Genomic DNA, 27,625 nt, shown 5'->3' on the forward strand with positions numbered 1-27,625 from the left:
TGAGTGTTTTCATATATATGGAACCTAAAGAGATAGCACTGATGAATTTACTCTCAGGGCGGCGAAGGAGAAACAGACATCGAGAACAGACCTATAGACACGGGGGTAGGAGAGGGGGAGAAGGGGAGATGAATGGAGAGAGTTGACAGAAATGTACAGTACAGCGTGTGAAACAGATAGCTGGTGGGGATTGCTGTGTGACTCAGGGAGGTCAAGCAGGGCCTCTGTGACCGGGTGGGGTGGGGAGGGAGGGGACGGGGGTACCTACGGCTGATTCTTGTTGATGCATGACAGGAAACCACAACATTCTGTAAAGCAATTAAGCTTCAATTAAAAAATTAAAAACGAAAACACAGCGTTTTAAAGAAAAACAGCTGGCACTGGCACGGTGTGCTACTCTGAAGTGGGGAGGACGAGACCTGAAACGGAGATGCTGCTTTGGGATAAAAGTGGCCAGATTGGGTGAAGAGAGATCATGATTTAATCCAGGTGTCAAACCAGAGACATTTTGCAGCAAGAAATGGTTCTGTCATTTGGGAATATAGACTGGTATAGGACGTAGAGATTGCCTAGGGGCTAGAGTCATTTTATTTCTTTAATGAATAACCCAAATATCATTTGGCCCTGGGCCAGTGAGGGAGTGGTTAATTTCTGGGATTCTTTAGAATCATTTTGAGAGTAATTTCTTTTAATTATTAGTCTTCCTGTAATTAAATATAGAACATCGAATTTTGACACACACCCTCTGCTTCCTACCCACTGTCATTTATTTCAAACCCACTCTTACCCAATACTCCATGGAGTCTCCGCTTTCTTTTTACCTGTTCTTCCATCTGTTTAAGAACTTCTCACCTATGGCACTGTATAAGATAAGAGTGTCTCTGTGTGTCAGTTTGCGACCAGTGCTTATATGCCAGGTAAGTGTCTGGGTGTAAAGAAGCTGCTTCAGACTCACTCTAGCATTACGATAGCACTGCTGCTTTTCTCTAAGGAGCCATGCTGCCCCTGAGAGCAAAAAATGGAGTGGACTCTTAACCCTCCTTTTTCTTCTCCTCTTGAACTGAAACTGGAGTGTTGTAGTTCTCCTTGTAGTTGGAAGTTTCTCCCTTGGCGCAGTATCAAGGGTTGCTGGTTCAGTTCTCGTCCCTCCAGAAAGTAAAGCACTACCCACCTCTCTCCCTCATCCCTTTTTAAATCAGCTTCAGTATTTGAGTTTCAGAGAAAGGTGTTCACAGTTCCTAGACTCAAGTCCAGAACAGGTTGCTAGAGGAAGCTTTTCTGGGGTCGGGTATCCTTGTGGGTCTCATGGTCCGGCTGCTCTTCCCTGGACACCATAGAGCAGTCTCTCTGTCTGCGAGATCTCTCAGTTCCTGCCCTTGGGCTTCATGTGACCCTGAGATTCAGGCCACTGCAGTCATTTGGCTTCTCCTAGAATCTCACCCTCTTTCATGGCATCCTTCAACTGTTTATTTTTCTATTTTAACTTTTTAATGTTTTTTTGGTACACCACATCTTGGTCGTTGCACACGGGGTCTTTTAAGTTGCCACATGCAGTATCTTTATTGCAACATGTGAACTTAGTTGGAGCATGCAGGATCTAGTTCCCTGACCAGGGATCGAACCCAGGTCCCGTGCATTGGGAGCATGGAGTCTTAGCCACTGAACCACCAGGCAAGTCCCTCCTTTGACTCTTTTCAAATCCTGCCACTACTGATTGATGGAACACCTACTACTGTTTCTCTAGGTAATTTTAAAAATCCTCCTTTGGAGGAGACAGATTGAATGAAAAAGAGGTACTAACTTGCCCTGGAAGATTTGAGTAGAACCACCTAATGTCTCCATTTGCTTTTGTAGATCTAAAATAAAATAGGTTAGAGGAATTTCAGAATGTAAGAATTAGCCAGTAGGCCAGCTTCTAGCTATAATTTTTATGAAAGAATCAAAGAAGAATGACCAGATAACTATTAATACATCTTTTATAAATTTTGGTTTTGATGTCAGCCTTTTATTTTTCTTCAGTTGCTTTAGGTCGTAACCAGCCTTTGAAAAAGGAGAAACCTAAATGGAAAAGCGATTATCCCATGACAGATGGACAGCTGCGCAGCAAGAGAGATGAATTTTGGGATACCGCACCAGCTTTTGAAGGCCGTAAAGAGATTTGGGATGCCTTGAAGGCTGCAGCACATGCTTTTGAAAGCAATGATCATGAACTGGCACAAGCAATCATTGATGGTGCAAACATAACGTTACCACATGGTAGGTTTGGTTATCTTCCAGAACAAAGTAGAACATCATCAACTCCTTTCTAATGGCAAGAAACCAAATAGGAAGTGTTCATTTTCCTACTATGCATTATTCTAGCTGTTTTCCCTTCAGTGTAGTGAAGACGAGCATTCCTCTTTGCTTCTTTTAGCTGGAGATAGGTTTACTGTGTGTGTGTTTTGGTCTCAAGAAAGAGAACACTCAATAAACCTGTATTTTCTTTTTTATATATATTTATTATTTATTTAGCAGCACTTAGCTGTGGCATGCAGAATCTTATAGTTGTGGCATGTGGGATCTAGTTCCCTGACCAGGGATAGAACCCAGGCCCCCTGCATTAGGAGCATGGAGTCTTAGCCACTGGACCACAGGGAAGTCCCTAAACCTGTATTTTCTAACTTCCATATAATCTAGTTCTCCATCAAGGTTTCCCCCTGCCCCAGTCTTCTAGAGCTTCTACTTCACTGATTTCCTGCTTGCACTAGAGAAGTAGTCTCAGATTAGATCTCAGAAGCCATAGAGTCAGTGAACTCACCTTTAGTCACTATCCTCCTTTGTCAAGGCCTGTTTTCAGCATAATGAACAAACCTAAACTTGGAAGTGAGTCTTGCATATTTTTAAGGACAGTTCTATGATTGAATCCCTGAGCATTATTAGAAACCTGTCTCCTTTGCTTAGGAATGTGACTCTAAGAACCACTGTAAGCTTCGAATGTTTCCAGGAACACATATATCCTGGACACAGGCATATCTTCATGTTTAGTCTCCTGGATTAGAAACAAATTTCATGCTATACTAAGATTTAGATGTTAATTTTATATTATAATTTTGTTCTGTTGTTTACTGTATTTATAAATTTTTCACTTTTTCAAGTTAATGTTTTTCTAAGTTGTCTCTTGTTCCTGTATAATCCTTTGTGTAGCTTTCTATTTCTTTTTGTTGTTGCTGTTATACTTCTATTGGTTGTTTCTTTTTCAGTATCCTCCTATTTTTTCTCCCCCACCTCCCCTCCCCAGGAATCTTTAGTAAAAGAGAAAAGATTCATATGATCTGAAGAGAAACACAGCGATGGATCAGTATCTTCCTTTATTTGTCTACGTTTTGAAAGGAGCACTGCTTTCCACTGTTTAATTCTTTGCTTTATGTCTTTTGCTGCTGCTGCTAAGTCACTTTAGTTGTGTCCTTTCTTTGTCAAGTAAAGGATGTTCAACTTAGTAGCCTTCCAGTTTTCCAAATCTCCATTATTTTTTGAATTAACTGCATGTCTAAGAAACTTTAAAAAAAAATATATATTCCATAGCTATCTTCTTATTTTATTAATGAAAGCTTATTAGCATGGTCTTGGGTTAGTAACATTGGCACCCACTATATATAGGTCACTTTTTCTACACAGGTATAAAAATGATCCCTTCTACTTTTGAAAAATTTATAATAGAATGCTATTTCAGTATGACTCTTTAGTTGGTATTTTCATGGATAATCTCTGAATTCTTTACCTCTTACGTGACTGAGGTAGACATCATTTTGCTCCATTACTTTTTTTAGTTCTATAATTTGTCTTCAGATACTATCTGTATATAATATAAAGGGAGGGGCTTTCCTTTATAAGTAGTTTTATCATCCTTCTCTTTTTAGTGCTTGTGAGTGAGGGGGTGAAAGCTGCTCAGGCCTGTCCGACTCTTTGTGGCCCCGTGGACAGCACAGCGCGTGGAATTCTCCAGACCGGACACTGGAGTGGGCAGCCTTTCCCTGCTGCAGGGGCTCTTCCCAACCCAGGGTCGAACCCAGCTCTCCCTCACTGCAGGCGGATTCTCTACCAGCTGAGCCACCAGGAAGCCTCTCCCTTCTCTAGCGGATCCTCCCAACCCAGCAATCAAACCGTGGTCTCCTGCATTGCAGGTGGATTCTTTACCACCTGAGCTATCAGGGAAGCCCTTGTATTCTATTTAAAGCAGAATATATTTGTATTTCTAAGGCCTACAAGTGAAGTTGGGGGTGTTGTCTATCTGTGGTTGTCTTCATTTAGAAGCTCAAGACCCAGAAACTTAGAACTTTAACTTCCTTACTTTCATAGTTACCTATGGGAAAATCTGACTTTATTCAATAAATTACGGCCTAGTTTACAAGTTCATGGAGGCATCACAGCTCTGTTTTATTTAAGGTGGGGCCTACACATATGGGCTCAATCTCTAAAAACTCAAGTCTCTCACTTCTGCTTTTATCTGTGTGACTGAAGAGTGATGATCCTTTCAACTCCAGCAACTGACAGATTAAGAAGTATTCTTGGAAATTTGAGAATATTAGATGAGCTTCTACTCTTCCCCTCTATGTTAAGGAATGTTTTCTGCTTTAGCATGAAAGACTCAAATAGACTTTCTCAAGCTTTCTGTTTGAAAGTTCTGTAATAACTTCCTATGTATTATTATCATTGGTACCCTTGATTGATTTCCCTTGTTCATATCTGAAACTTACCAATAATGTTTCTTGAATGGACTTTTAAATTATATTTTGCCATGTACTCTAACTCACATCAGTTTATAGCTTAGTTACTTAGTTAGATGTTTTTACCTAGACCTCCTCAGTGGTATTGGTGAAATCCCTTCCATCTTTTAGATGTAATTATGTAATTGAAATTTTATATTTGACATGTTTTGTTGTGTTAAACCCTAAAATCCTAAAGTATTCAATACTTCATATTTTGAGTTTAAAACATCTATGTGCCTTTGGGCAAATCACTTCTTTAAGCTTCAGTTCTCTCATCTGTAAAATATGGGTTGTAAGTACCTTTCTTGTAAGGTGGTTGTATTGATTAAATGTGGTAATAACACATGTAAGTTGCTTACCCTGGTCCAAAACACACTTAATAAATAGTAGTGCTGATGATTGTATTTCTTGAACTCTGACATAAGTAAATTCCTTGCACCAAAATCTTAAATTATAGATTTCAGTCATTTTCTGGATGTAATATTTACTGGTGACATCTTTCGTTGGTTTTTAAGGTATCCTTCTCTTGGGCATATGCCTGATGGAATTTTGAGGTTAACGTTGATTCAGTGCAACAGCAGTAATAGATTTGTTAATTTATTAATTTCTGTGAGGACATTGTTAGCTGAGCATCATCTCACACCTGACTTGTGCCTATCCCCTTTGTCTACAGTGGTCAGTGGTGTTCACACGCTTACTGAACTGATCATAGACTGACAGCCTGGGGAGATCCTAGGATATATGCTTCTTTCTAAATTATCTCCTGTTTTGTTTTCATCTCATCCTCTCTTCTCTTCCCATAGTCTTTTTGTTATCTCAGGCTTACTTATGTTATCTTCCCAGTATAAATATTATAAAAAACTCTTTAAAGTCTGAAAGCCGTATGAAAATGTCTCTGTAAATGTCTTTGTAAATAAGCAAGGACTGTGCTCGTCTTGGTTTGCTGTATTTAGTGTCAGTGTTGTGTGCATAAAAATTGTGTGTCTTTCCATGGCCTGTTTTCTTGTGTTACAAGGAAACAACAAAAAACCTTTTCCCTATATTTTCTTCTTCGTTTCTTTTTCTTACAGTGGTTCCCTTGATAACTACATGTGTTTTATCTTAATTCTAGTCAGCAGCCATATTCATTATATTCCTGCCTTGTGCAAGCATAAAGTAAGTCTATGCTTTTAAATTATCTTCCTCTGTTATTATCAGTGAGAAATCTTTAGTTTGTTTTTCTCAAAAGGCAGTAGCAATTGTGTTGAGGGAAGTTGGTGTCCTAAAACTACCTGGGGATTTTATATATGAAGGTGTGTTTTCACTGTGGAAATTATGACTCAGGTAGAGGATGGTATGAACATGTGTAATAGTGTACTGTTGTGGAAAAAGCTCCCTGGATGATTCTAATGTCTGGTTCTTCTTTTCCACAGCCTTCCCATTCTAAAGGAGCTTTATTTTTCATTATTTACACAGCATTTTTTACTCATGGTCTTAAATTTCTTAGAGCTTATTTTCTTTTTCTAGTTGAGTACTGTTTTATCACTACCTAAAATTCCCCCAAACAGATTATAGATTAAGTGGCTTGCCCAAATTAGCATAAACAGGGTGAAAAAAAAAGTTGGTGGTTTTCATTTTCATTTTTCACAGTCTGGTTCATAGTGGTTATTCTAATATTTTCAGTGAAAGGTTGTTCAGAAACAATATATGTTTATCTTGTAAAGAGGAGGATTTAATTCTGTTTCTTAAATTACTATTTAGAAGATATACAACGATTTTAAAAATTGCCTGCTTGCCTTCCATGGAACATTCCCTACCTTCTAGAAAAGTTTTTTTTTTCTTTAGCATGTACAGTTAGTATGTTTTCCAACTCCCTGCAGTTCACATGTAAAAGCTCCCTTCTTAACCATCCTTGTGTAGGAGGAGGAACTGTTCACCTCCCCAAACACTTTTCTCATACTTAAAGACTTAACCCCAACTTTATTCTTACTGCTCTTCACTAAACATTACCAGTTCTTCAGATGAACTTTTGAAGGCCAGAACACGTACCTTTTTTAATCACCTTCAAAATACAGGTGGGAAAGGAGTTGCCCATTTTCTTTTCTTTTTCCTGGTCTTTCTTACTGCAAAATATATCAAATGTAAATAAATTAAATTACATATAATGCAATTTAAGTTTTTAAAAAACCAAGGCACTTAAAAGTATCATTCATGGAGCATTTCTGTGTTTAGGGAACCAACATGATAAAAAATCGTGGACTGAGAATCAGAAATAATAAAATACTACCAATTCATGTTTTGAATTGATATTATTTAATTTTCACCCTGTGATAATCACCTACAACAGTCCCTATTTTAAACAGATGAGAAAACCGAAGCACAAGGAAGTTATGTCATTTTTCCGAGGTAGAAGTCATGAAATTGGGTTTTAAACTCCAGTCCTAGATCTAACTAACTTAAGCAGTTAAATTACGAGGTCAAATAATTTCATCTGTGTTTTCTGTGAAGTTACTGCACAAGTACTCTCCAGTGTTAAATCCATATCTACCATTTTAAGTCCCTCCCACACTATACAGAGTACTTTAAAATGATATAGTTCTATTAATAGTAAAGAGAAACAAGTGGGTTCTTTAAGACATGGACAGGCAGGAAATGCATTAGTGTGTTAGAGGCTCATTAAGAAGCAAGTCATGAATTCTGAGTCCTTTAAAGGTCCCTGTAAGAATTTGTCATTTAATAAACTTAATTCATGAAGATAAAATTTTAAGAACAGAAGCATGAACCTCCTGTACATACAGCAGAGACAGGGAATTTTTACCAGACTTGTATTTGGAAATGAAAACAGGGTCTTAATAAAGGATCTGATGGCTGGTTTATCATAAATTAAATGTTGTATCCTTTTCCTGTCTTTATCTTCAAAAAGACAAAAATGATTTGGAGATATACAACGTAGCTTTATCTGCTCCTCAGCTACTGTCACCCTTTTTCTTCAAATAAAGCAACAAAGTCCCTAAAGTAGCTGAGGTGGGAGTTTGTCCCTGACTCAGTAGGCTTGTCTCTGAAGAAGACCTCCTTTCTTCCATTCTGGGTGGTGAGAGTGAAGGGAAAGAAGGATTTCTGATGTGGCCCCAAGACATACACTGCCCCAACTTCTACCTCTCTAAAGCCGGGTCAGCTAAATAAACCAGTTACAAGTGCTGCTGATCTATTCCTCTGTCCTTTTAAGGAGCTGGACTTGAAAGATGAGTGTCTTCTTAGAAATGTGGCCAAATGTTACACAAGCTCTTAGTCATGGTCTAACCTTCATACGACTTTGGTAATGCATCCAGACTAAGTAACTTTTCACCTATGCTTGCTAGAAGTGATGATAGTCTTGGTGCTTCTGAATCCCGGTCTTAATAGCTAATTTGGTGGGATAAGATACCTAAACCTGCTTCTCCTAAAGCCTGATTACCAGACATAAGCTTAATTTAATTCCCAGTAAAGAGTTTGCATGAGGGAGCCTGTAATTTGTTAGTTTTGAAAGACTGCTCATAATATCTGGATGAAGGGTAATCTTGATGGCCCTTTTGACATTGTGGTGTTTGCCGAGGACCTCGTGAAGCCTAAAGCAGTGGACTCAAACATGGTGAAATTTTTTTATCCTTTGTGATACTGCTATTGGTGAACTCCCCCCTATAAGTCTAGTTCTGAGATTTAAAACTTACTTGAGAAGGGAACTGACATTATTGAGTGTTTCTATGAATTCATTATATGTACTAGTCAATTTTGCGTGTGTTTTATTATTTAATCCTTAAAACAACTTTGTGAGGTAAATACTGTAGTTCTTGAGGAAACAGACTGAGTATGTCTAGGATTAGAATCCAAATTAAAATTTTGGTGTGACGGCTCCAAAGCCACTGTTCTTTCTATCCGATTCACTGCTTTTCCATTCTTATGTTCCTCTGACAAACTGAACAGTGGGCTGCCTGAGTCATAGGTCTAACACAGTATTTCTTTCCTTCCCATTCTTTCTGTTACTTCAGGATTCTTTTCCTTTTTAACTGTGTCCAAGTCACTTATGTGTAGGTCTTCTGTTGCCTTAGGAAGTCATGGTTTTTGTAGAGTTCATGCCTTCCTGGTCAGTTTGAAAAGTGAAGTGAAAAATAAAGACATCCTTTCTCATCCTTGGAAGAAACCCCAAGTGTGATACAAGCCTTGCAGTTATAGCACATAGCTTTCCTGATTAATTTTGGGAGGGAGATTTCCTCTATCAGATTGCCAGTATGTTTTCAATATTAGCAATAAATGTTTTCAACACTATTAAGGTATATTGAGGAGCACTAAATAACAAATATTTGAGTTTGATCAATCAAAATCAAATCAAAAGTTTGATCAGCTTTGATATGTAAACACCTGTGACTGCAATCAAAATAACATTTTAATATCCTCAAAAGTTTCCTTACATAAAAATTGATTTTCAGATTTGATGATGTAACACTGCAAGTCTCACATGGTAAAAATTTTAAGACCTAGCTGGTCTTTAACATAGAGGGAAAACCAGTGAGGCCTTTGAATGCTTAAAAAGATGTCTTTTTTTAATCTGAAAGACTGCTTGAGAAAGAGTAAAGTGTTAGATGTTATGACATTTAGTAAAGCTATTTTTATTATTTGGTATCTTATTTAGTCTTGTCTTTATAATTTTCTTGTGAAATATTTTGCAGCCAAATTAAAAGCAGCCATAGAAAACAAGGAAAATCGAACATCTGAGCCAGTCATGTAGACAGACGATAAATAAGAACAAGTTCAAACAATTGTGTATGAAATCAGGACAGAAGGTAGTCTTGGCAGCTTTCTTCCTGCCCTGGGGAGCTTTCGGGGCTTCCTGACCCGGGGAAGCAGTGGCCTGGCGGCATTCATCCCTGTGGCCATCTGTCTCTCTCTCCTAGGACTCGGTTGAGGCCTATAATGATGTTTTGAGGAGAAGGAGGAATAAAAGACAGGTGTACTTCCACAAAGAGCGTTCAGTGAGCAATCTAAGCAACCCTGGCTAGTACATCTTTAGAACTAGTGAAGAATTGTTAGATGAACTGCACCATCAGTGGTCAGTGGGTGATAATTAAAAACCTTTTGTAAATCGCAAATGCAAACATAGCTAGGAGTAATTTTTTGAAAGGTTAAAAAAAATCCTTATGTTACCAACTTTTAGAGTGGTCCCTTCCCTTTTGTGTTCATACACAGGGTTTCTTTAAGGGAAACTAACCATCTTCTAACCATACTCTGTTTTTTACACGCTCCTCTCAAATATTGTAAATGAAACAGTGACAGCAATATGTCCATTTTGTCACTACATGTGGTGGCTTCAGGGCACTGAAACTTCTTAGTCACCACTTCCTTTTGCCTCCTCTTCTGTGTCCTCCTTTGCTCGGTCACTAACAGCACCGGCAAATGTATTTTTGGGCTGCGCTGCGCCTTGTGATTCATGTTTGGCTCTTCATCCCTCTTGTATTTGTCCTTTGCCTTTTCCCCAGAGCGTTTCTTCCTCCCACTAGCCATATCATTAACCTGAGTCCAGTAGAGCTGTCACAAGCCCTGAAGCCTTATCCGTGTGGGATACGTTTACTTATTCAGGAATCAGATTATTTTACTTTGTTACTCTCTGACCCTGGACAAGTTTCCTCTCTCTTCTTCAGTTTTCCCATTGGTAAAGTGAGTATGATAAACTTACTTTACAGGGTCATTGTGAGTATTAAATGTCAATGTATATAAAGTGCTCAGACAGAGCTAGTAAGCCGTCTTTTTTTAAGTGTTTGCTTTTATGTTTAAGCTTGTACATTCAAGATTATTACTGTACACACTGCTTTTACCTTTTTCCCAATGTGCTTCTTCAGTTACCTTCAGGTAACTCAATTGAAGTATCTCCCCATACCTGTAGCAGTTAAGACTAAGCAAAGAATCTTATAACCCTGAATTCTTTATCAGTCTCATTTCCTAGTTAGGTGATTTGCCTTTCCTAAACTATCACTGGGCTTCCCTGGTGGCTTGGATGGTAAAGAATCCGCCTGCATTGCGGGAGACCTGGGTTCCATCTCTGGGTTGGGAAGATCCCCTGGAGGAGAGCATGGCAACCCCCTCCAGGATTCTTGCCTGGAGAATCTCCATGGACAGAGGGGCCTGGCAGGCTGCAGTCCATGGGGCTGCAAAGAGTCAGACACGACTGAGTCTCTGAGGCTAAGCACACACTCTTATCAGTAGGTCCTGCCAGTGAAGAACCGGTCACCACCAGTTCTTTCAGACCCATGTCTTTCCATTGTCAGGCAGTCGTTTTAGCTGGTTCCCCTAACTCCAGTCAATCACTCTCGCTTCCTGCAAATGATTAAAGAATCTTTAGGCTTTGTCTTGTTCACTGGCATAATATTGCTTGGCATATAGTAGGCACTCAGTATTTGTAGGAGTGATTCATGGATTGGTATTAGCCACCTTTAGAAATTTTCTATAGTATTAAGTCTAAACTCCCTAAGCCTCCTATTAGATTTTCACTGTTGCTGTTTAGTAATTTCACACAGTTGATTCTGTATTTCACCTCAGTAAAGCCACTTTTTATTCCATACTTATATTAATTCTTGTTTCCATATAATCCATATTACTTGGGATGCCCTTCGTTTGTATTGTCATGCCTGTAGTGAAGTAAAGTGTTAGTTGTGCAGTCATGTCTGACTGTTTGCGACCCCGTGGACTGTATGTAGCCTCCCAGGCTCCTCTGTCCATGGAATTCTCCAGGCAGGAATACTGGAGTGGGTAGCCATTCCCTTCTCCAGGGGATCTTCCCGACCCAGGGATGGAACCCAGGCCTCCTGGATTGCAGGCAGACTCTTTACTGCCTGAGCCACCAGAGAACCACCCTGTGTCACGCTTAGAGCACATGGTTTTTATAGAATTGTTTCTTTCTTGGCTCTGCCGACTCTAGTCCCATTACTGTTGTGTGATATCTTGGCCCCTGTGTCTGGTTTTCAGTGCATCAATTTGTATTTAAATCCTTGGTGGTTATGCTGTGTCTGTTTTCCTTGATGATAAGCTCCTGTGGATCAAGGACAGTCTCGGCTTTCTTGTAACCTTCTGTACTCAGCACCAGTGACATACCCTAACACTTCTGGGTGATTAGTAACTGATAGAGACCACCGTTAGTTTCGTCTTTAATAAAAAGTTACGGGGCCATAAAATGGTGGGGGATTTGGGAATGTATTGTTCAAAAGAGTTTGAGCCTACAGAGGAGTCATTCTGCTCTGTATAGGTAATTCTGGGGTGGTACTCAGCTCTGGTCTATATTGATTAATTTTTTGATACTTTATGATCTCAGATATTTAATGTGGGTAGAGGGTAACCCATAAAACTAGCCTAAAAATATAATTAAATAATATTTGACTTCATGGCCTGAATTTTTTACATATTTATTTTTTAGTTTAATCTAAAACTGGAACATATTTATAATTCAGTTTGCAATATAATTTGACTGGCAGAAGTGAAGAACAGAGTAAACCAGAAAATTTCATCTTAGATAAATTGAAGTTACTTTTACCAAAAATATCAGAATATAGGAGCTTCTTAGCAGTAGAATCTGGATAGTTTATTTCCAGCATTTAGATGTGAGGCTCCCTGAGCTGGAATAAGAAGATATGCCATCCAGCAGTACCTCATCCATAGAGTTTTTATTCTCACCCATTTGAATCTTCAAACTGAACCCTTGACTTATTGGGCTGAAGGGCAGATGGGGAAAGACTCAGCTTTCCATTGTGATGAAGAAGGGAGTATTCAGATCTAGGAAGTCACAATGCCTGGTAGACTGTACATCTGTTTTAAGGTCGGCTCGCACTACTGTTTCAGCCCTGTACAAGAAGCTGCCTCTCATCCTTGTTTCCTGGGAGGCTAAAAATGTAGGCTGTCTTTTGGTCAAGACATGATTCTGCCTAGTTTGACAGCTTTGGTTTGCTTTCCTGTTTTCTATCTCTTGCGGTACATGAATATGAAGCAGTGTGTATGAACCTAGAAACCAATTTAGAGGTCATTTTTATCCTGCCTCATTTAGCTAATTGAGAAAAGTATTTGAGGTTAAAGAATGTTGCTCGAGGTCGTACACCTAATTAATAACAAGGCTGGGAATATCGTCATGGTCTCCTGATTCCAAAAGTAAGGTCTCTTGGGACTTCCCTGGCATTTAAGACTTCCCGCTTCCACTGCAGGGGGTGCTCGGATTTGATCCTGGTCAGGGAGCTAAGATCCTGCATGCCATACTGCGTGGTCAAAAAAAAGCAACCAAAAACCAAGGTGTAGAATGGTGCCTCTCTAAGAGACGTTTTTTCTAGCAGAACAGTTATGTAAATATATGGGCTTTCCCGGTGACTCAACGGTAAAGAATCTGCCTGCAATGCAGGAGACGCAGGAGACTGGTTCAATCCCTGGGTTGGGAAGATCCCCTGGAGGAGGGCATTGCAACCCACTCCAGTATTCTTGCCTGGAGAATCCCATGGACAGAGGAACCATGGCGGGCTGCGGTCCATGGAGTTGCACAGAGTCAGACACGACTGAAGGATCTTAGCATGCACGCATGTAAATATTTATATGCTCTTGTACCTATCAGGCTGGTATCAGTGGGATGTGTATCTGAAGGTATTTTCCTGAGAGAGATGATGAGTCTGTAGTGAACTCTCCACCTTCTCTTTGCTAGTTTTCCTAATGGTCAGGCCATCTGAAAGACACTGGTAGGTTTCTTTGCCTTAGAACAAGGCTATATATCAAGTATGTACACAGTGAAGTTTGCACAACTGATTTTATAATTAGCATACTACAGTGTGATGGCTACTAGTGTAGGAAACTGCTGGTGATCACAACTAGGCTTGAAACATACCCATCTTCACAGTGTCATAGCAGTGTTCAGATTAATTAGTGAACAACACAGAGGCTGCACATTAAACACAGAGGAAGGGGAGATTCACGTGTATCAATACTTGGTGACTGAGGTCTCACCCCAGCCCATCTTATGTAACACAGAAAGCATGCCCAGGTCAACCCTGGGTGCCTTGGTGACTGTTCCAGTCTCATGTGGGATTCTTTGTATTTTCAGCCTATTGATAGTGGCCACAGAGATCAGTTTATTAACTCACCTGTTCATTGATAACCATTTCTCAGTGTCCCACTTCCCATATTCATTAGCCTATGTATGAGTGTTTTGTATATAGATGATTTTGGTTTTTATCTATATTGAACAAGGGACACATTATGAATACCTTACAATAAAGCATTCATTCAGTATGCCCTCAAGTTCCCCAAGGGAAGCTCTGGTAATTACAATGCAGTTTATAAAGAAATTAACCATGGAATATCTTCTTTTAAACTGCAAACACTTTTTATCCCCTCCCCTTAGCAGTGGGTTATAAACTTCATACTCCTTTTGTTCTTCCTTTTTAACCCATAGCTTCTTTGTAACAGATTGACTAATAATTAGGATAAATAAAACACCTCAGTCACTTCTGTGGTAATTGTGCTAATGAGATTCATATATAAGCCATGAGCCAGTGGCAGCTGGTAAGCTTGTCATCTCTAGTTTGTGATTTCTTTCTACTGAGGTCTTCTGGCGAAGGAAGTCTAGGCATTAAGAGAACCACTCTGGGACACTATTGTGGAGAATTGGGCTTAGAGATTTTTTTTTTTTTTTTTTTTAAGGTTAATTGATTCATTTCCTAAAAAGATATCCCACTGTAGTTTGAATTTCCACTTAATTTGGTCTGAGCATTGATATATTAGTAAATTGGGATTTTGTGTGCTTTTTTCCCCCTTTTTTTTTTAATGAAAATGTAAATTAGGTATGAAATGACTTAGAAGTGTGAGGGTAAGGAGCTAGGGCCCTGGTTCATTTGATAAACACTCAGATCATTGGGGGCTTCCCCGGTGGCTCAGACAGCGAAGAATTTGCAACGCAGGAGACCCAGGTCTGATCCCTGGGTCAGAAAGAGCCCCTGGAGAAGGAAATGGCTACCCATTCCACTATTCTTGCCTGGAGAATCCCATGGACAGAGGAGCCTGGCAGGCTACAGTCCACGGGGTTGCAAAGAATCGGACACCACTGAGCGACTAGCTAACACTTTCACTTTTTCAGATAATTGGTCACGGGCCTTGATAATGGTCGTTGACCACTGACAGAGATTGGTCTTATTTTACGTTTTTTTCCCTTTTAAGTGGCAAGCCAGTGCGATATTTGAGCATTTGCACGATGTAAAGAAAGATGCATTCATTTAGGCTAAACCCTTTTTCATTTCTTCCCTTTCTGAAGGTGCACTCACAGAGTGCTATGATGAACTGGGGAATAGATACCAGCTTCCAGTCTATTGCTTGGCACCACCAATCAACATGATAGAGGAAAAGAGCGACATAGAGACTCTGGATATTCCTGAGCCACCGCCCAATTCTGGGTATGAATCTCAGCTCCGTTTGCGCCTCTCCACTGGCAAAGACCTCAAGCTTGTGGTCCGCAGCACAGACACAGTGTACCACATGAAGAGACGGCTGCATGCTGCGGAAGGAGTGGAACCAGCTAGTCAGCGGTGGTTCTTTTCTGGCAGACCTCTCACCGACAAAATGAAATTGGAAGAGCTGAAGATCCCAAAGGACTATGTTGTACAGGTTATAATGAGCCAACCTCTGCAGAATCCAACACCAGTTGAGAACTGACCTAGTCCTGTTGGCTGTCCCCAAATCCTTCATGCCCCTTTTTATTGTTATCATTTCCTACTCTATGGCGTGAAATCTATTTTCACTGCTCTGAATTCCGTATGAATGGATTTAGTTCTGAGGAATTATCAGTGAAAAATTCCATCTGTGATGGAGACCAACAAAAATAATTAATAAAACACAAAGAGCCAGCCTTTGAGACTCATGTAATTACAATTTCTAATTCAAGAGGCAATTAAGAAATAGATAACCTTTTATTTTAAAATACCCAACAACTATGTAATGGCTGTATTTAAATGATTTGGACTGTAAATAGAAGATTGCATCCATGAAGAACAGCATCAAACACCTGTGAATACAGAGTTCTTAAATATAATTTCCAGAAATCATCAATAACAGTTATAAAACTTGAGCTTTTTGAAATGGAAACTAAACAGAGCAGTACTTGAGGTTCAATAACTTTTCTGGTCTTAGTTCTTTGCTCAAGTAATATTTAGCCATAAAGGAGTAGAGACTGGCAAATTGTGTTTCAGGATTGCTATTCCCATGCTCATAGGATGAGCTCCTTATTTACGTTCACACTAAATTTTGGTGCCTTTCTAGCGCGTTGGTGGCAGGCATCTTTCTGGAACACTAGGCAATAATTTAGTCAGTGCATTCAGATCTCTGATTTTCAACTGATACTTAGTTGAAAAGTCTATTGTCTTCTTGCTACATAAGTATTTTGAAATGTCTGTTATAATGAAGCTGTTTTCACATCCAGGCTTAGAAGGTCACTACTATATATATAATACCTTTATTGATCTACCTATTCTGCTTGGAACTTTCGGAGCTAACTGTGCCCAAAATGCATGCATACTAGGCCAGGGAATGCACAGAATCAATAAAGTAATTATCTTGTCTCCCCCAGTTTGCAGGAAGGTTGTAAGGAAAACCCATTCTGTCTGTGCCTAGGAGAATTGTGCCTGTCTTCAATCTTTCAGAAAAAAAATTTCAAGTCATAATTTACTAGTGAAAAATTTCCTGACATCACTTAAACATCGGCAGTGAGACCTAATGATGATACGTTGCTTTATACTTCAGTGCTTACCATAGCTCACTATTACCTGTAGTTGTGGTGGATGAGAATTTTCCTCTCTCATCTTTCCTAGAGGCAAATTAAGAAGCATCTGCAGATTATAAGACTGAAAAATTCCATGGGATAATCTGATTTTTCTGTACAATGACTGGAATAAAGCTGCCAAGGATTGTATTTAACTCAGAGCCTTTTCAAAGTTGGTTCCATAGGTGAGAAGGAGGCTAGCACATACAGTATCTCTGAATCCCTGGGAATCTGTGAGATGGAGAAGCAGAGGCAAGAAGGCACTCACGTGGTTCTTAAATGGGAAGTAATCAGACCTCCACACTCATTTTGGATGTGAAGCACCATTATCAATTTCAATAGCAGACAAACTGCTAATTTAGTTTAAATGTTATGTTTAAAATGTTATTAAATTTCCTATAGCCTGATTAGATACAATATCTATAATTGTAACATAGCCTGTTTCTGAGAGCTTTAACTGTTTCTCTTTTTTATGCAATCATTTTAAAGATTGTGGCTGCATTTAATTTAGCTTTGCTGATAATTGAATCTAAATTCAAGAGGAGACAGCAGCATTAATTCCAAAGGAATATTTTTATATGTGGAGGTGGAGGTATGTGAGGGTGTTTTAGTATAATGCCCCCATCATCAAAATGTTTCTTAATTTGTGTGCCACATTAAACAGCAGCATCTCTCAAAGTTTGTCAACTGGAGGAAAAAAAAAAGTTCAAATCTATTTTTCTTAAGTAAATTTGGTGATATAATTATCTATGGTTGGTAAAAGTTTTTTTGTTTGTTGAGGATTTGAGCTCTGTTAAGAGTTTATTTTATTTTAAAGGAACATATACTTTGAATAACAATTTTCTGGGCATGTTTAACTAACCTAGGTGAGAAAACCATGGTGCTGTTTAATTGTAAATAGATTGATATAAGATTGGACCAATACTTGATGTGTACAATTTTAGTATGTAGGGTTTTTGTGCTTTTTAAAAAAAAAAAAAGTTCAATTTTTCTCTTTGTCTTTGCCTTTATTCTGAGTGTTTAACTATTATTACTGTCCACAGTAAGAGTAATCTGCTTCTTTCTGATAAAACTTCTGAAAAGATCTTTCCCCTTTTAAAAACCTTCCAGGTCAGTAAATAACGAGTTCAGTATCACCAAACCTAGACTCTGCAGTATCAAACCATGCATGGTCTTTTTTTTTTTTTTATGGTCATTTATAGATATACTTTTATACTTTATTTGCTGCATTGAAACCTTGGTCTCTTTTAAGAATCATGCTGTAAACCAAAACCCATCATTCAGTTTTTCAGAAGGATTATCCATTTTGGATCAAAGTGGCAGGTTTTGATTGTTGAATTTTTATTTAAAATAGGGGATACGCACACATGGGAAAAAATCCGAACATAACCAAAAAGTCTCTCTTCGACTCCTGCTCTTCGTCTCGCATTTCTTCTCTCCAGAGGTAACAGCTGTTTCCAGTTTTCTGGATATCTTTAGAGATACTCTAGCACAGTGGTTCTCACACTTCAGCATACATCAGAATTACCTGGAAGGCTTATTAAAAACACAGATTTAAAAAACATGAAGATTGCTGGACTCCTTTCCCAGAGGTTCCAAGTTAGTAGGTCTGAATCGGGGGGGTACAAAAATTTGCATTTCCAAAAGTTCCCAGGTGATGCTGCTACTGCTGATGCCAGTGTGAGAACCACTGCTCTAGTGTGTGTGAATATATTCACCCATCCTGCCTTGTCTTTTTCATAAATAACATACGCTATTCTATACATTTGATTTTGGTGAATCTTAGAGATTGTTCCCTATAACTAGAGCTAGATCTGCTTCATTCCTCTTATAGCTGCAGTGGTATTCCATTGTTTGGAGTACCACAGGTCTTCCTAGACTTCTGGCACTGTAAACTGCTCCTGTGAAATATCCTTTTCTGTAGTTACATCTTTGTGTCTGTGTACAACTATGGAATACATTGCTGAAGAGGGAGTATTGCTCGATCAGTGTATGCATCTAGAGAGCAGATGCTGACTTGCCCTCCAAATGGATTTTTACCAGTTTAATGCTGTGGACTATGTCTGCTCTTATTTTGCTATACCCTGACCAACTTTCTGATCTTTGACAGTCTAGGTGGAAACCTGTGTCTTGTGATTTAAGTTTGTTTTTTTCCTTTGAGTGAAACTTAGCATTATACTGTATATTTTAAGGCTATTTGTTTTTGCTTTTGTTTTTTTTTTCTCCTATGAATTATCTATGTTTTCCCATTTTCCTAATCCATTTTGGTCTTTATCCTCTTGATTTGTGGATATTTTTTCTATATTAAGGATATAATGCCCTTAATATAGGATTTGTTGTTCTCTATCATCTGTTATCATTTGTTTTTGTGTAATTTATCATGTAAAATTTTTGCTTTGAATGGTCAGATCTATCAGTCTTGTATTTTATGGCTTCTTGGTTTTCTTCCTAAGGTCTTACCCACACAGATTATAGAAGATTTTTCAGGACATGAATAATGACCCCTCTCAGCAGGTGTTCGCCAAGTTGATTTGGCCTTTTGTTGTCCTTGGCTAAGAACTAATGCAAGAAATTCTTTCCCCTTTGCAGCTGATGTAGATTGTGGACCTGTAGCCCCGTGGCCCTGGACTGAAACTGGAGCCACACCTGCAGCTACATTCGCGTTCTCCCGTCCCTCCAGTGCTGCCCCTCACCCACTGCTGAGATTCCTTAGGGAACATACACTTGGCTGGCCCAGGAACTCTAACAAAACTGTGATATAGAGTTTTCCTGCCATCCAAAAACTTATCTAAACATGCTTGGTCTAAACTCTACCCTTAATAGCACAGTGGATTAACTCACTGTGGGGATAATGAAACTTTTATTTAAAATTTGAAATTTTAATTGAATAAATTTTAGTTTAAAATGTATTTAGCCCAGGGATTTCCCTGGTGGTCCAGTAGTTAAGACTTCGTGCTGCCAGTGCAGGGGGTGTGGGTTCGATCCCTGGTCTGGGGACTAAGATCCCACATGCCATGTGGAATGGCCAACAGATAAAGTTTTTTTTAAAAATGTATTTAGCCCAAATTAAAACCTAGTATACCCTATTATTTGGCTATCCCTCAATCCTTCCTGCTCCCCATTCTAAAACAATAAAAGGAATGCTATCTTCATTGCTTTAGAGACCATGCTTGAGGGAAAAAAAAGACATATACTATTGTTGAGTTACCTTTATATATCTCAAGCGTGCTCCCCTGGGAAAATGAGAAAGAGAAGACTTCCCTTCCTCAGACCTCACAGTTTCTCCTTCCAGAACTGCACCCAGGTCGTAAGGCTGTCTGGTAGCAAGAGCTATTGAGGCTGCATGAAGAGAGGCAGAAACCCATCCCAAGGTAAGCCTAGTGGTGTGGTGAGGCTCTTTGAAATGATGGTTAATCTCTTGCTGTCATTTTCCAGCCAGATACTGCTAGTCTCTCAGTACAATACTCTTACAGGTGTAGTAGTGTCCAAACTTATTTGCCAGAGGGTGTTCTCCTTGGAGAATTAACTGTTCACCAAATCAGGGGAGAAGAGCATTGTTCTAAGTGAGATGCTTTTCATCTTCCTGGTCTTCACAACAGTTCTTGAGATGGATCCCATTATCCCCATGTATAAACCAGAAATCAAGAGATGTGTGTTTCAGGGGGGCTTTTTGGTCTTTTGCTAGTTACATTTAGTTTTTGTAGTACCATTGTGGGGAAGAGAGAAGGTTTGATTTCTAAGCATTACTCATAAGTAAGTAAAATCTCATGACCATGAGAGTAAATACAAAGGATGTTCATAGTAATTAACATGATCTCAGTTATTAAAACTTTGACTTATGAATGAAAATTTTCGATAAGCAGTATTCTTGTCTGTTGCCCATTGACAAAGCAATGTTGATGATTAAGAGCTCTGAATGCTGTGGTCAGTTATATCACGTCGTGTGTCTTTAAGAAATCCTTGGTTTATAGGAATTGGGTTGCATTTCTCCAGGGGCCAAACTTGTCCCTCTGAAATCTATGGTCGAAGGACATGGGGTGATTAGCATTATGCAGAAGAGATTTCTGAGCCAGTGAAATGTCAGCGTGAAACTTACACAGGATCTGCTAGGACTGAAGTGAGTTAGATCAGTTGTTCTAAGCACCTTGAATTTGAACTCTGGTCCTACCACTGTGAGTCATTAAGAACCTTAGATAGGTTCTTAATCTTGACACCTCAGTATCCTCATCTGTAAATTGAGAGTAACGGTTTGCAGGGTTAGGAGGATAAATAAAGCCATGTGTCTGAAGCCCCTGCCTCACCCATAGCAAGCGCTTACTGAATGGTAGTTATATTTAATATCACAGTACAGTCCGGCAGGGAGGGTTCACAAATCCCACGCTAAAAACACTTACAAATTATTCAAGGCATTACTCACACAAAAAATTAAAATTATACAAGGACATGTAATAATTATTTTACCCTAGTAGATTTGGTATAGTTGCTTAAGCACCTAACTCATCAAAGAGTAATTCAGGTTCTAGGAAGAACATAGTCCCCATATCCTTAAAAGTCAGTTTCCCTTATGCGTGGAGGCGCATTTCCATTTTGAAGTTTGTTTTTAGCCTTAAGGATTGGGAGAATAGAATTTTGAAAGTATTGGACCTCTTGTGGCAAATCTTAGGGAAGCATCAACTTCCAACTGCTTAGCTCCAGGAAGAGCTAGTAATCGATACACAGGGACCCTCGTGGACAGGGTTGATCTGAAAAGCAACAGCAAAACTGGGACATGTCAAAAGAAGAAGTGATTACATCACTATGAGTCATGTGAGGCCTCAGGGTTATTAAGGTTAAGAATATGTGGGTTGAACGCTCATCTGAACCCTGCATGTGTAAAAATGAGAGATACTTACTTTGATGTTCTAAATTTATTTTTAAGACATGTTAACAATTGTAATTACTTATACTTTCAAACTGTTTTGTTCCAAGAAGACTCTCTCTCTGGCTCTCGTTAACTTGTGCCACTTTCTTTTGGAGTAAAGCTTTCTCATTCTTCTTCTCTTTCTCTGCTTTTTGACTCTCCTGATATTTGTCCATGGAGAAGATAGTAAACAGCTTAAATTCCTTGTAATTAAGAAGCTTGTGTTGGGAAGGAAAAAAGGAAAGTTATTTCAGAAAGGATTTGATACTTTGTTTCAGATGGGAGCAGGATTGTAATCACTTCTCATTTAAAACCTTGGAACCTTGATTAAAGAGGCCCAGTAATTAGGATGTAATTACAGTCTGCTTGTAGTCTAGACCCAGAAACAGTCCATTGTAGGCTCAAAAGGCACCAAGGGGCACTTTTTACTTCTGCTACCTCAGGTCCAGACATGTTCAGGCTACCATCTGAGCTTTCTCGCAGTGTGGTCCATCTTTTTAAAGCTTAGACTGTAGCTCTCACTTGCTAGTTAACATGGACTTGGAATAGGCCCTTCACTGAATGGACTTGAAATAGATATTCACTGTTTTCTCCATAGCTGTTTTCTCTTGGAATTTAACTCATGTGTTCCCATCTAAGAATTTCTTCATTTCTACTTATTAAAATCTATAACCCTTCCTCTTAAGACCAATTCCTGCCATATTAAAATATTTCCTTCTTTCAACTAAAATTCTAACAATTTCCTTCTCTAAACTTCTCTCACTTTATATCCACATTATGTGATGTGTAGCACTTACTCAATCCTCTCTCTTCCAGAGGCCTGTCCATCTCCTCAGGTGTTTTATGATCCCAGTGCCATGACACTCCAGTGGGTTTTTCCTTCCCTCCTCTTTCCCTGTCTCCACTGTAGGTGTCAGGACACAGTCCTCTAGCTCTGGACAGAGGGGCTGCCAGGCCACAGCTTCACAGGTGGCTCAGGGTAAGGAGTCTGCCTGCCAGTGCAGGAGAGGCAGATTCGATCCCTGGGTTGGGAAGATCCCCTAGAGGAGGAAATGGCAACCTGTCCCTGGAAAAGCCCAGGGACAGAGGAACCTGGTGAGCTCCAGTCCAGGGGGTCACAAAGAGTTGGACACGACTGAGCACGCACGCTGCTAGGCCACATGTTGGGGACTTGCACTTACGCGGTCACCTGTGATGTCGAAGTTATAGTAGAGGTCTCTGAGTTGCTCTTTTTTAATATTAAAGAGAAAGTTGTACATGTACAGGTTGTCTGGGCCAATTTTCAGCTCCCCATCCAGGTCAAGCAACTCAAAAACAGGCCGGGAATGGCGGAAGAGAAATTGCTCTTCCAAATGGTTCTGTTTTCAGAGAAAAACATAAGGAAAGGAACAGTATTGTTGGTACTACTTTCTAAACTTGCTACATCAAGACTCATCTATTCACTAGTCCATTCCCTAGAGAGCTAAAAGCAAAAGGCAGAATCAGCCGTTTAGGGCCGAAAGGGTGCTGTGGTCAATGTATCAGACCCGCTCCAGCATCTGCCTTCCAGGGGAACTGATGCTATCTGTAGTGATTAGTGCTGCTAGATGGAACTCTCAGTAGTAGAATGCATTTCCTTGTGTTCAGTGAAAATCTACATGAGAAAATTTCAGTGCTGGCGATAAAATGATGAAGACACGAGGCGCCCTTCCTTAAGGAGAGGGAAAGAGGTGAATACACTCTCGGAGTATGTGCAAGGTAAGGTGGGTACCCAAAGATGAGCAGGTCTTGTCTAGCTCATTCATCCCCTTCAGAATATTCTGTGAGGAAGGGGATCACTGAGGAAGAGAGGCAACTGGGATTACTGGTGATCATTTAAGACCCACCAGCTGGAAGGGCGTGCCAAGGAGAGATGTGATATGATGAGATTTGTTCTTTATAAAGGCAAGGTGGGAGGGAAGCTGGGTAGCCTTTCAGAACTCCTAGGTTATAGATGGACCATTTAGGAATCAAAAGCAGTACTCGCCCTGTTTCTTCCTCCTGTTTCAGTGAAAAGCAGAAACATTCTGGTGCACTCTTAATGTGGTGCCACCTTTGGCGACATGGTGGCCGCAGCCCCAGAGTCTGACTGGCTACTCGCCTCTTGCGCCAGCAGTATGCACACCAGCATGTAGAACTGGTCAAAACCAATCTCGCCCGCCGCATTCCAGTCCAGCATGTGGAACACAACTGTGATCTGGTTCCGCGTCAAGTCAGTCACGTGATGAAGGAAGTGGTAAAACAGCACATCTGTTGACAGGGAGATGAGGGGTTATTCTGAAACAGTTCCAAAGTGTTCCGCATCTGGGAGCCACAGAAATGGTGGTGCTGCTGGAAGCTTGTTGACCTGGCAATAGTAATGATAATACTTTGTTTCTGGCTTTGCCACTGCACACTCCATGGTGCCTGGACTTGGGAAGAAGGAGAGGGCGGGCCGGGCTTGGTTCCCAGGCGCAGCTTGTGTGCTCGGTGGAGCAGACCGGTGGGTATATATAACCAATAAAGGGCTCAACGTGCTCCTCGTGCATAGAAGGGAGAGCTTAGTTCTCACTGGGGACCCAGGACATGTTCTTGGAAAAGCTGACATTTCATCTGGGTCTTTCACTTGAGAGAATTAAAACAAGAAATTTAAAAATCATTCCTCTTTATAAAAGTATCACTGTGCCTCATGCTTACATAACACAAATGCTTTCAATGGTGGGGAAAGGAGATATCAGGCACCTCAGGTGCTGGGCACTTTAAGTGCTGCGTGTCACTGCACCCAGGCAGCTACACAGCCTTTTACAATAAGCTTTGGGTGACAGCTAGGCTTGGGGCTTCTCAAGCGGTAAATGGGCACACCAGCCACTTGGGGATCTTGCAGACACAGAGGCTGTGATCAGAAACTCTGGCTCGGGACTGCTGAGTCTGCATCCTAACAAGCTCCCAAGTGATGCGGCCGCCGCTGCTGTGTGGACCACACTCGGAGGGGCAGAGCTGACTTCTCAGGTGGCCGTCTGACTCCACAGCCCTGCTCTGCCTACAGGGAAGCCGCATCTTCTGTGCATTCGTTAATGCAGCTGCAGTCACAATTGGAGGGAAAAAACTCTGTAGTCTAAAGGACAGGGAAGGTTTTTGCCTGAAATTCCACTCACTCATCATCTGTCTCGGGGAATGTTAGATGGAAGAAACAAACATGGTGATATGTTTACACAGTGGTATGTGGCTGTACAGGTTGTATGTACAGATCACCCACAAGATTTCAGAGATTCTCAAGTGTAACTTTGTCTTCATGTGATTTCTTCTTGCCCATTGATTACAGAGGGCTTCGAACCCACATCTCTTGCAGCTCCTGCATTGGCAGGCAGGTTCCTTACCACTAGCGCCACCTGGGAAGCCCTACCTTATTTATACCCAGTCCTAAAAGAGATAAAAACCAAAAGACGAACAAACAAAAAAGCCCTAAAGTGTTAAAGCCCTAAAGAACCCACCTGCCAATGCAGGATACGCAAGAGACCCATGTGCGGTCCCTGGATCAGGAAGATCTAGAGGAGGGCATGGCAATCCACTCCAGTATTGTTGCATGAAAAATTTCACGGACAGAGGAGCCTGGGGTTGCAAAGAGTCAGACAGGACTGAGCAACTGAGCATGCACACATACACATTAGTTACATTGTCTTGTGTCTCCTGCACAAGAGGCGGCTCCACTAACTCTGTAAAGCACATCTGTGTGGTTGGAGTCCTGGCTGAAGCGGGCCAAGGGTACAGTGCACCAGTCAACACAGTGTCATGGCCTGAGAGTCTGATGGCCGCTTGGTGTTCCTTTCCCACGTCCCACCGGGTGTGAGCACTGGGGACACACCATGTGTAAACATGGTGACGCCTGCCTGTGTCCTTGCTTCTTGAGGAGTGTTTTATTGTAAGGCTGAGTAGCTAATTAACAAATAGTTTTTCAACCAGCCGACTCTGGGCCAAGCATCCAGGGCTGTACGTCACCACATCCCTGGCAGGCAGAGCTCACACCTGTGCCTTCCTCCAGGTTGCTATCCGGTCCCTTGGTGACCAGAAAACACAAGTGTGACTTCATCTCTCAGGTGTTGCATCAGCGGGGAGTGACTTAGTTACCAGGGAGATCAGATTGCTCAGCAAACACTCGTGAGACTTAGGAGTATGGGCTTTAGAGTCGGAAACCCTTGGGTTTTGGGGCCAGCTTTTCTGTTTATATCAAGGTGCCCTACAGGTGCTTTATCTAGGACTGGGTTATTGGGAAGATTTGGTGACATACTGTGTATAAATCTGAGGCTTGAAAGTGAATAAATGAAGGTATCTTTATTATAAGGATTGAATGAACTCTAAAAAATTTTTATGGAAGAAACTCCTTGTTGATAAATGATATTTCTCTCCCTCAGATGACAATGAGTGAATAGGGTACCTTATTTATGCTAAGTCTCATCAGTCATGTCTGACTCTGTGACCTGATGGACTGCAGCCCGCCAGGCTCCTCTATCCATGGGATTCTCTAGGCAAGAAGACCAGAGTGGTTAGTCATTCCCTTCTCCAGGGGATCTTACCCACCCAGGGATCAAACTCACATCTCTTGCAGCTCCTGCATTGGCAGGCAAGTTCTTTACCACTAGCACCACCTGGGAAGCCCTGCCTTATCTATACCTAGTCCTAAAGAGAAACAAAAGCCAAATGAACAAACAGAAAGCCCTAAAGTGTTGTAATTGGTCTTCTATTAGTTTGTGCACTCAATAGCAGGGTTGAGCTCATCAACACTCTTCGGTCACAAGTACCAGGAGTTAGAAGGGACCGTGCAGATTACCTGACTCAGTTCCCCCATTCTATAGGAAAGTTTTGCTAAGGGACTCTTGAGGGTTAGGCCTGAGTGGGGTCAGCCACCAGCAAAGCTGTCGTCATAATGGACACATTAAATTCTTAGAGTGTGCCGGGCACTGTGCTAAGCACTTTCCGTACCTTATCTAATTTCATCACCTTTTTTTTTGGCTGCACCACGCAGCATGAAGCATCTGAGCTCCCAAACTGAGGACTGAACCCACGGCCCGTGAAGTGGAGGCGCGGAGACTTAACCACTGCACTGCCAGGGAAGTCCCTCATTATTGTTATTTTCCAACCATGAGATGCACTCCACTATTAGAAGCCTCACTTATGGATGAAGAAAATTAGACTTAAAAGAGGATGATGACATTCTGCAAGTCACCAGGAGTAACAGGTGCAGCCAAGAGCTAATCCCAGAACTTGTTCTGTCTGCCTCACTGAGCTGCCGTCAAGGCTTGGCTGGCAGGGCTTCTCTGTGCTTCATTTCGAAGATGTAACACATATGTTAATGAACTAGTTTCTGGTTCCGTAAGTTCTCCTGCACATTCATTAAAAACCAAGTAACGACCCAGAAGAAGCACTTACGGAAGTACTGACCATTCAAGGTGTTCTTGCGGTGCACGTCAAGAAGGTGAAAATACTCCACCAAGGCCTTCACATTTCTCACAGATAATAAGCAATACAGCTTGTCCAGGTAAAGGTACCACAGAAACGATCCTTGCTTCAGTTTCATTATGGAGCCCTTTAAGCCGAAGACTGGCAACCTGAAGTAGAACAGAGAATTCTGCCTCAGAACTAGAATGTTGGGTGGAGAAAAGCTCTGGTAGTAAAGCTCTTCCTAGGTCAGACATCACAGGAAACAGCCAATAAAAACTTAAAATTGTGACAGTTCCTCTGGCTGACCAGTGGTGAGGACTCGGCGCTTTCACTTCAGAGGCCCAGGTTCAATCCCTGGTGGAGGAACTAAGATCCCACAAGCTAAGCAGGGTGGCCAAAAATAAAAAATGAGAATTTTCCAAAGTCAGTGAAAGACACCCATCCACAGACTGTGCTCATTATTATTATCAAAGCAAACAGCTATGTAACTACATGCCAGGCACTGTACTAAGTGTGTTAATATATTAACTCATTTAGTCTGAAGACTAGTCATAGAATCCTAAGAGGCAGAGATTATTATACCTATTTTACAGATTAAGAAACCGGCTCAAGGCTCAAGAAACAAACTGTTGTGTATAAAATAAGCTACAAGGATATATTATACAAGGAATATATATTCTATATTGTGTGTGTGTGTATAATATATACATATATATTTGGCTGTGCCTCACAGCTTGCAGGATCTCAGTTCTCTAACCAGGGATT

General features: G+C 40.6%; 2 protein-coding genes across 4 annotated transcripts in view; one reads left to right on the forward strand and one right to left on the reverse strand.

Moving 5' to 3' along the window:
• The window catches only part of UBTD2 (ubiquitin domain containing 2), a 58,445-nt gene extending 40,927 nt beyond the window's left edge, over positions 1-17,518 (forward strand). For both annotated transcript variants that reach the window (XM_020870255.2, XM_070476835.1), the window contains exons 2-3: positions 2,020-2,256; positions 15,028-17,518. In XM_020870255.2, coding sequence (XP_020725914.1) covers positions 2,020-2,256; positions 15,028-15,425 — 635 coding nt within the window. In that variant the 3' untranslated portion in view covers positions 15,426-17,518. The remainder of the gene's footprint in view (positions 1-2,019; positions 2,257-15,027) is intronic.
• Positions 17,519-21,169: 3,651 nt separating this feature from the next.
• On the reverse strand, positions 21,170-27,053 carry EFCAB9 (EF-hand calcium binding domain 9). Of its 2 annotated transcripts, none has more exons than XM_020870267.2 (4): positions 26,861-27,053; positions 23,547-23,695; positions 22,609-22,785; positions 21,170-21,645 (listed from the first exon to the last, which is right to left on the reverse strand). In XM_020870267.2, the coding sequence occupies exons 1-4, from the start codon at positions 26,994-26,996 to the stop codon at positions 21,451-21,453; spliced, it is 657 nt and encodes a 218-aa protein (XP_020725926.2). In that variant the 5' UTR covers positions 26,997-27,053; the 3' UTR covers positions 21,170-21,450. The 2 variants fall into 2 exon arrangements, with proteins under 2 accessions (XP_020725926.2, XP_020725925.2); XM_020870266.2 differs by having other exon boundaries at positions 26,849-27,053.
• Between the last annotated feature and the right edge of the window lie 572 nt (positions 27,054-27,625).

This window comes from Odocoileus virginianus, chromosome 14, assembly GCF_023699985.2.
Source record: "Odocoileus virginianus isolate 20LAN1187 ecotype Illinois chromosome 14, Ovbor_1.2, whole genome shotgun sequence".
NCBI classification, from domain to species: domain Eukaryota; kingdom Metazoa; phylum Chordata; class Mammalia; order Artiodactyla; family Cervidae; genus Odocoileus; species Odocoileus virginianus.

Excerpts from the sequence above, each read along its gene's own strand:
- EFCAB9 (XM_020870266.2), bottom strand. The coding sequence starts at position 26,996 with ATGAAACTGAAGCAAGGATCGTTTCTGTGGTACCTTTACCTGGACAAG. Across the intron at positions 23,696-26,848 it reads CTTGAATGGTCAGTACTTCC|ATGTGCTGTTTTACCACTTC; the intron begins GTAAGTGCTTCT and ends CCCTGTCAACAG. Across the intron at positions 21,646-22,608 it reads TCGACATCACAGGTGACCGC|CTTCTTAATTACAAGGAATT; the intron begins GTAAGTGCAAGT and ends TCCCAACACAAG.